Below are 9,184 nucleotides of genomic sequence, written 5' to 3'. Positions count from 1 at the left end.
ACCATTTACCACAACTTACAGAACGTCAATAACTATGCGGCTTATAAGCAAAGCCTACCTGATTTGTGCGTGTGTGGGGGCGGGGACGGATCCAGGCGCCATTTTTAAATTTGTAACTCAGGGTGAACGGTGGTACTGATTGCGTTCGCGTGCAACAGGTTTTTTTCCTTGTCTGTTTTGTATACATACCTTGCCACAAGCACCACGTGTTGCAATGTCAACGCTTCTCATTGTTCATTGGTACACTCAAATAATATCTACATCATACATGCACGAAACAGGGCACATGGTACATGATACAACATAATTGGATTTCGGGAAGAAATCTGGTTTAACCCGAATTGGTCCTCAACTGATTCGTGAGGGAAAAATCGGGAGGAACTTCCGTTTAACTTGAAAAAGTCCGACCTTTACATACGAAGCGTATTTGAGACTTCATAAAATAAACACTGCGTAAGGGGAACGTGATGAAAATATTGTGGTATTGGGTTTGATGTATGACAACATTTCCAAGGGGAACTCTATGTGTATTTACAAAGTGAGGTTGGAATGTTCAAACTATAAAATAATGACAAGCCTGGTACTGCAAGGAAGCCTCATATTTTTAAATCTTACTAAAACGATTTGAGCATGCCAATGTGAATTCTTAACATGAAGCAGGGCAATCTGCATGCCATGCTATTCTCAAGCTGAACTAGGCATGCACACCAGTTATTCTCTCTGATAAGAGTTCCACGGATGATTATTTTATGAATAAGCACGAGCAGCTTGAAGTACAAAATGATATTTTTATTCACAGCATTTGCTACGACCTTCACAAATGCATCCCTATTCATGGCTTTCCTGACTAACCCAAATCTTCCTAAATGTACTTTCCGTAGTACTTCCTGTCGTACTTGCTGACCCACCTCGTAGAGCCTTGCATTTCATAATCAATTACTCGTTCCATACTGAATGGGTTTATGTTCTTTTGTGCTTCGTTCTCTTCCTGTTCCTTCAGGCCCTGAAGTATTGATTCACTTACTGGGATAGCATCTACAGGAAGTTTGTAACAAACCTGTAAAAAAAGAGGGTGATCACTGTTGGAAGTCCCTATATACTTTCTTGCCACTTAACTAAATATAATTAAAATTAATTAAAATTGCAATACAGGACACTTACTTCTTGAAGCAGAGGCCTCACTTCTTCAAAGTCAATCTGACCTCCAACCTCGATAAGAATGCGACCAGCTTTAACTGGCGTGACGTAATGATCAATAGGACCCTTTCCCTTACCCATACGTTTGCCTTGACCCTGGACATGTAAAAAATCATAATACATGGGGACGATTTATGCAATTACAAAAAGCAATCTGTCCATTACTCAAAGTGATCAGGAAATGTAATAGTGACAGTGTTAGATTCTGGTACTGAAACCTACAAAGAACGGTGTAGCTCACTCCTTTTTCAAGGTAGCCTGTTCCTAAATGCTATGGAACTATAAAAACAGTGTCTTTTTGTATGTGTGAGATGATACTGAAGCAATTAAAACCCATCATATGAAGTTGCAATCAACTTTTAGGGAAAAAAAGAAAGACGCTAGTAGGAGAAAATTACGGCAAACAACAGTTCCAGTGAATTCTTAACAAGGGTACTTTTTTTTTACTCGATACATATTTTCAACAAAAAACTATGAGAGCAGATGGTGGTTTTTTCTGCAGGCACATTATACGGCCAGGCAGAGACTGTCCTTGCGTTTGCTGACCAAGAGTGAGGGAGGCTCCGCCTCCTGGATGCCGGCCAATAGGAGGACGCACAGAGCAGGCACTTCCCAGGCCTCTGCTCTCGCCTAAGAGATGGCGCAGTGATACTGTTGTTTCGCGTGTCGCAAGGCCTCTGCCGTGGCGCACCAATCTAACCAACTGCTTCGCCGTCCGTTAACCAGCAGCTGCCGCTGTTTTGCCTGCCGCAAGGCTTCTGCTATGGCGCACCAATCGAACCAAGGGCTTTGCCATCCGTTTACCAGCGTACGCGCGACTCCCGCTTGGCCTCGTTCTCATGTTGACGGACGGCGAAGTCGTTGGTTAGACTGGGGCGCCATGGCAGAAGCCTTGCGACACGCGAAACAACGGTAACGCTGCGCCACCTCTTAGGCGAGAGTAGAGGCTTGGGAAGTGCCTGCCCTCCGCGTCCTCCTATTGGCCGGCATCCAGGAGGCGGAGCCTCCCTCATTCTTGCTCAGCAAACGCAAGGATACTCGTGCACAATTTCTATGTTATTGTATTCACCCACTCCTGCAATAGCTTCAGAAGAGCCAGCAGTACCATGAAATAAATAAATAAATAAAATATGTACCAGTGAACTTATAATTAGGGAGTGACTTTTTCGGGTTAAATGCTCTTCTCAGATTCGGGGGGGGGGGGGGGGGTAAAAATCGGGCGCTATTTTTAAATCTGTAATTCGGGGAGAAATCCGGCGATAATTGTACCTTTGGGTGCTATCGGCTATTTTTGTTTCTCCTCTTCTCTATTAAGTCCTTTCCTAATCTCTCTTTTTTTGTTTTTTTGCGGGATCGTGACCTTCCAGCGGTAATCCCCGAAGGTATAGACAGTGTTGACACACATGGGTGCATTGCTGGGAACGTAAGTGACCCATTCTTACATGTGTTACACGTGGCGACCTTTGTTTGTCTTCAGTGGAAACGTCACTTGAGGATTTCATAGTGACTGGAATTCGGAGAGAAATCGGGTTTAACCCGAATTGGTCGGAGGTCACTTCGGGGGGATAACCGGGCGGAATCGGGTTTAACCCGAAAAAATCACTCCCTACTTATACAGTCAAACTCCTTTATAGCGAACACCTTTTTAACGAAAATACCACTACAGCAAATTTTTTTTGCGGTCCCGCTGGAGCCTATAGGTCCAATAATGGACATCCTTTTTAACGAAAATACCTTTACTGCGAACTTTTTTTGCTGTCCCCTGAGCTTCGTTGTAAAGGAGTTTGACTGTAATGCATGTTAATTTACAAGTTGAGGTGTACGTCAATTTACGAAGTGAGAACAACCTGTTGAGTGTGACAGTGTTAATTCCCCAGTTCACAAGCATAGATGAACAACTAGATGATGTACCTTTTTACATGGCTATATTGCTAGGCCCTATTTACCCCACTAACAATCAGTGAGGTGATACAGTAACCTAACTCCTAACCTTAGAGGTAATGTGAGGAAATATAAAATATACCTTTTTAGTAATTGGCTTCCAAGGTGGATCTATTCTCCAAACTGCAAACATCGTCGAGACATTCAATTTCTTATTGATGGTCAAGCGTATCATATCAATGTGCCCTGGACGCATGAAGCCACCACATAGAGTCTAGAAAAAGGTACGTCCGTCAAAATTCGAAAAAAAAAAAAAGTCTTGCTTCTTGTGTACACAGTACTTACTATTATCCCATATTGTTTGTACAAGAGCCTGTTGTGGACGAGTTCGGGTCCCCTGATCGTGGCGAGATCCTTCATCATTTTAGGTGGTCGAACGCCGAATAGATAGGTCGGTACTTTGTCCAGTATGGGCAGCTTGCGCTCAGTAGGGAACTCGATATCTAAATTGGGGGGGGGGGGGGGGGAAAGCACCAATTTAGGATGAGGATTCGGGAGCAAATGATTGTGGCATACCGCTGTAGTCTGGTGGGAGCTTCCACAGCTTCAGTCCACATGCTTGTGATAAACGGGGCAATTTGCCTAGGCAGAAAGGAAACGACTTTATACGCAATTGCTGTAGCGAAAGCAAACTGAATCTGAGGCAACCATGCACGATTTCCCACGAACACACACAGTTAAATGGCGTCAACTAAAATCCAACGAACGTTTGCTCCCCGAAGAGTACAGTACATTGCACTAATGTCAGCGCAATTTCGATACATATAGCAAGACAAATCAATTGTATAACCGTACTTATGCATAGGTTACAGATGAACTTATTGACTGTGGCAGCGGCCATGTTGGAAAACGATACGAATATTGTGAGGCACTGTATCGTATACAAAATTGACCACTTTACGATAAATATGCATTGTTAAAAAATATTCTATATAAGATTAATAAAAATTATTTTTATTGCTTCAGGCTAAATTGATTTGTTGCTGAATAAGGCCGATTTAGTGATGAAACCGTTTATTGGGTTTATTGTCGTTCGGCTGAATCTGCCTGCCCGCCATGTGAAATTTCGTGTTTTGAAAGAAGCGTAATATGCCCAATGATCATCAGGAGAATTCACATACCCAAACCAGCAATAATAATACTTGTAAAGCATACGACGATTACTTACGGAAGCTTCGAAAGTGGGAGAACGATGTGAAGGCCAAGGACGCTGAGCTTCGTTTACAGAAATTGAAACTTCGCGAAACCGAGGTATGGCGCAATGCGGTAGTCGCCAAAGTGCATATGTTTATGCATAACATTGCCACCACAAAGCATATCCTAACATTGTGCACATTTCGCTCAGTACTGTAATGCATTTCAGCACGTTGAAAGTAACTAACGTTGCGTTCATTTGATCAAGGGGTTGAAGTCATCCCCTGAGCAAGCCCCCAAGGAAAACGGGTGTACGAAGTTAGATAGCGTTGTTTCAAAAAGCACAACCGGAGACTTGCATAAATCAGATGAGGAAATGGAGGTAAATATCGTCTGTGCACATTATAACACGGAAATATACGATCTCGATTGATATCTCTTTCTCACCCGTGGACATCATACGCTCTGCTTTACCTTTAACAAGACTACTGAAGACGACGATATGTCAGAAGAAGAAGAACTGGATGCGCAATGGAAGCGTCAGAAAGCACTGATGGCAAAGGATAAGGTAATATACAGTTTCATAAAGGTCCTTTAGTGAAATACTTGTTCCCCCCTTAGTGTTCGTTATTGTGAAGGGGCTCCTCATTTTATTCCCCACCTCCCCCAGCAATGGGGTAGAGTATCGCCTCTGGCGATGAACCTCCCCACTCTCCATCTCAAAATAAAGTTGTTGTACTTGTTCCACTCCTTCAGGGCAATGCACTTTTCAAAGAAGGTCAATACGACATGGCAATTGAGAGCTACACAACAGGCATTGAATGTGACCCAACCAACGCTATGCTCTTCGCCAACCGTGCCATGGCATTTCTGCGGAAAGACATGTATGTCCGAACGAGAATTGTTTGATGTAGAGAAAGTGTATGTCTAACTAAAAATGTCTCATGTTGTCGTCGCAAGGTTTGCCGCGGCGGAAGAAGACTGTACGAGCGCACTGGCATGGGACCCAACGTACATAAAGGCGTACCACCGTCGGGGCATGGCGCGTGTAGGTCTAAAGAATTACGATTTGGCACAGGATGACTTCAGGCGGGTCCTCAGCCTCGATCGAGACAACAAAGAAGCCAGGCAACAGCTGGAGAAGTTGGATATGATGGTAATGCTAACTGGCAACATCAAATTCGACAATTGTTCTTCAATAACAAGCAGGCAGTAACTTTATAGTTGTTACACTTTTATGCGTCTATTACATTATACGCAGGAATCAATGAAGAAGGAAGACTTAGTACCAGTACATGATCACGAAGAGAAGTCGAGAAGAACTATTCCTTTGCACTCGACAAAATCCCCCAGGGTTGTGACCATTCAGCCGATCTCCAAGCCCGAACATCTCCGATCCAAAGTATGACTGCCCAACCAATGACAGTCTGATATTCTTGCAAGTTTCTACAGGGCTAATCAAGATAGAGTATGGTATACAGCTGGCACTGCATACCTTGAAACTCGTCAGTGATTAATGAAGTTCTGAAGAAATTGTCAGAAATTTTCAATTTCCTGATTTGTTTCTGTAAATTATGAAAATGTACGAGTAACTCGCTTTCATATATATTTTTAATGCTCAATTCCACAATTTTCTTGAGCTGTCAGAGAATCGTTGCAGTCGTTTGCGATCAACTCTGGAAGGCACATTTACTAAGAGTGACTGCTGTAAAATTATGCATACATATGTATACATGACACTCCATTGGAAATGTTAAGAGGGTTTCTAAAATTGCTGCAATTTTTCAACAAAGAACTGGACCAAGTGGCAATTTTTATATATTTGCGTATAATATGTCCTTCAACGGTGCAGTTAAGCTCGGAAGCGCTCTTTCAATTCGTTTTACCTTCACTACAAACTCCCTACTTTATGTTGGGTAACCCTTTTGTGTTTGTTTTGTCAAAACATCGCAATGGTTCCTTTTGTCTGCAGAAACCTCTGAAGAGGATACAGATAAAAGAAGTTGGGACTGAAGACTATCCCGAGGATTCCAAGCCATCGGCCAAGAAACTGACGTCTTCGTCCGTTGAAGCGTCATGCTCGTTGCAGACTTCGCTCCAGCCTGACCTTCCATCTCCAGCAAGCACTTCGTACCAGTTCTTAGCGGACTGGAAACGGATCAGCAGGTTTCCCGAACAGAAGTATCAGTATCTCAAGGTATACGTTTATCAATATTGGGACGTTTATTTGTGACGCCTAACTCTTGTTGGAGGTGTTCGATGCATGCATTAAAGAAACCACGACCGACTAGATTATAACAAATATGTCATAGGCACCCCTTACTAATGCCGCATTTAGAAGCTAGCGGTGGCACTACTCATCGGCCCGGCTATTGCTTACTCAATTTCTGCAATACTTTGTACTTCTGCTTGCCTTAGTACTTTTGCAAAAGCGGTGGACGTCCCACGGGAGATGCCTCTTTCTAAAGTTGATTATCATCATCATCATTCTAGTGTTTTCATAGGAGCTGTTGCTGTCGTCTGCTACGGTAGTCGTGCGTTCGCTTCTGCATGTTCCAAATTCAAATTTCCATCGTCCAATCATGATGTAGATCTCGCGGGCCGATGAGTAGCGCCCCTAGCAGATAGTGCGGATGAGCTCCTCGTAGGGGTTGCCAATTATGACATGGTCATTATAGTCTAGTAGGTAGTGAAAGAAACATAAATCATGCGGCTTGGAATCGTTTCGTTAGTGCCATTGCTACGAAGAAGCTGGGCTGGGAATCCCTGCAACTTTTATACGTCTTTAGCAGGAGCGACGGCGGACACACGGTCGTCACTGTTAGAATGTAAAAACTTGTTTCTTTCGTGAAGAGATGTTATTCCCTGTCTACTGTGAAGCCATCTACTTACAATTGAAGCGTACTACCACATTACAGAACTTGGTTTGAATTCCATGTTACTTTTTCTTCATGCTAATGTGTTAGCATCAGTGGTACCTCTGAGCTGTGCAAAGTACACCAGTATAAGCACACTGGGCATCAGAGAAGCTCGCAAGACTAGCCCCAGTAGCACCAAACCGCAGCACCGCAGTGTGGCCATGGTACTTTCAATCCGGGGTGCAAGGGGCAGGGAATACAGAAAACCATGTAAATACAACCCTTGTGAAGGGGAGTGGAATGTGAGGCGGTTGCAACACCCCAATGTTCTTGATGTGGACGTGACCAGCTCAGTCCTTCTTCGCGAGAATGGGATCCCGGAACTTCAGACAGCGTACACATTTTGTTTTGCCAACAACCTGTTATTGATTAACAACCTAATGCTGGATGTTCTGACCTTTTACCTCCTTTTCCATCCTGCTACTAGCAAATAGACCCTGCCAAACTACCCATCATTTTCAAGCATTCCCTGGAAAGTGAACTCTTCACAGATATGCTGAAGATTTTGGACAAGTATTTCATAGCGTAGGTTTATCCTTCGTAGCACAGCTGCATGTGAATTGTTTCTGCCCTTATTTATTCGTTTGTTTTTTTCTTCACACAAATCTTTCTCTGCAGAAATGACTTGGATGTCTATCCTTTTTTGAGTCACCTCTCAAAAGTCGGAAGGTTTTCGACGCTCACAATGTTGCTTGGGAATGATGAAATGCAATGTAAGTTAAGACTCCTGCATTAAGAGTACAGTTTTGGTTTTGCTTACTATGTATGCATAATACCGCCACTGCTTAAAGGCATCTATATATGTAATAGGTAAAGTGGATGCTTTGACAGAAGTTTACAGAAATCCTGGAGATGTTTTCTGCATATTATAAAGATTAGAGATAGGGGTTATTATATCGTGATAATGAATACAACAGAAAAGGAACAAGTTACAAAGTAAACTGCTGATGCTGTGGCAGAAGCTTTAGAGACAGCTTTTTTGTATTTTGTTAATTTTTGACATTATGTAGTGACAATTCCTAATTGCTGTCATAAGCACTGCATCAGTTTTCAAAAAGATGACTGTCTGAGTGGGCAGGAAATGAAACTGCGGACTAAACCAAAAGCGTAGCGAGTTATTACAGTGACTACTGGTGAGAGAAACATTACAGAAAATTATTAGGGCAGTCTTAGAACTGGTTCTTCAAAGATTGATAAAGAACTGTTCACCCAGTGAATATTTGTTGCATGTTTGAGTAACTGATGTTCTTGTTCCCTGTGAGCACCTGTCCGTGCCTCCATTTCCATTATATTATGCAACCAATATTTTTCCAGGTTTACAAAGGCTGCTTACATATGTCAAAGAAAGTACATCTGAAGAAAACAGCTTAGAGCTGCGGAAGATATACAGGGTGTGAAGTCGGGAGCACCTGTCAAACTATGTTTGTATAAAGTTAAAAGTGTACAATATCTAAAGGAATGTCCTCCGAATAAAGTTGATACTCAGTGATGTTACAACTGCTTTCTAGCTTGCACTGACAGAAATGAAGTTTCAGTACACAATGCAGGACCTTCATGACAATGTCACCAGGGATAAAGTCTCCTCAATTTGGCTGCACTTATTCGGGAAAGTCCCTCAATAGTGGTACAGCTCCGGTCCACCTTAATAACAACACTGGAAAAGTTTCATTTCCGAGCGCGACATAACAGCCGCCCTTGGGGCACTGGGGGAATGCTAATTGAACAAAATCCTTGCGTTAAACAAATAGAATAATTTTGTTCAATTGTGGCCCCACCAGGGTTGCTGTAATCGTGCTCGGGAACGAGTCTTTTCCAGCGCTATTAAGGTTGACCGGAGCCGTACCTGCACCAGCTGTTCAAGTGCCGCCTTAACGCTTGCACTCGCTTCCCAAACGAATGGGCGAGTAGAAGGGTTTTCCGTACTCTGCACCGTTGCCACCCCCCTACACCTTGCTGGCCGTACCAGCGTTAATAATGCTAACAAACTATAAATT

The 9,184-nt window shown here is 43.0% G+C and overlaps 2 protein-coding genes across 2 annotated transcripts; one reads left to right on the top strand and one right to left on the bottom strand.

Annotated features, from left to right (window-relative positions):
- Window positions 1–768: 768 nt before the first annotated feature.
- Window positions 769–3,991, bottom strand: LOC135399176 (large ribosomal subunit protein uL16m-like). The gene is made up of 6 exons (XM_064630937.1): window positions 3,934–3,991; window positions 3,655–3,720; window positions 3,424–3,581; window positions 3,221–3,352; window positions 1,162–1,293; window positions 769–1,057 (listed from the first exon to the last, which is right to left on the bottom strand). The coding sequence occupies exons 1-6, from the start codon at window positions 3,977–3,979 to the stop codon at window positions 863–865; spliced, it is 729 nt and encodes a 242-aa protein (XP_064487007.1). The 5' UTR covers window positions 3,980–3,991; the 3' UTR covers window positions 769–862.
- A 189-nt stretch (window positions 3,992–4,180) lies between these two features.
- LOC135397646 (RNA polymerase II-associated protein 3-like) lies at window positions 4,181–8,679 on the top strand. The gene is made up of 10 exons (XM_064629256.1): window positions 4,181–4,389; window positions 4,541–4,654; window positions 4,757–4,840; window positions 5,029–5,156; window positions 5,233–5,428; window positions 5,534–5,674; window positions 6,245–6,469; window positions 7,618–7,715; window positions 7,809–7,903; window positions 8,505–8,679. Exons 1-10 carry the CDS (start codon window positions 4,228–4,230, stop codon window positions 8,585–8,587), a joined length of 1,326 nt encoding a protein of 441 aa, XP_064485326.1. The 5' UTR covers window positions 4,181–4,227; the 3' UTR covers window positions 8,588–8,679.
- The last annotated feature ends 505 nt before the right edge of the window (window positions 8,680–9,184 follow it).

This window comes from Ornithodoros turicata, chromosome 6, assembly GCF_037126465.1.
Source record: "Ornithodoros turicata isolate Travis chromosome 6, ASM3712646v1, whole genome shotgun sequence".
Taxonomy (NCBI): domain Eukaryota; kingdom Metazoa; phylum Arthropoda; class Arachnida; order Ixodida; family Argasidae; genus Ornithodoros; species Ornithodoros turicata.
This window is presented reverse-complemented; position numbering and strand designations above follow the sequence as displayed.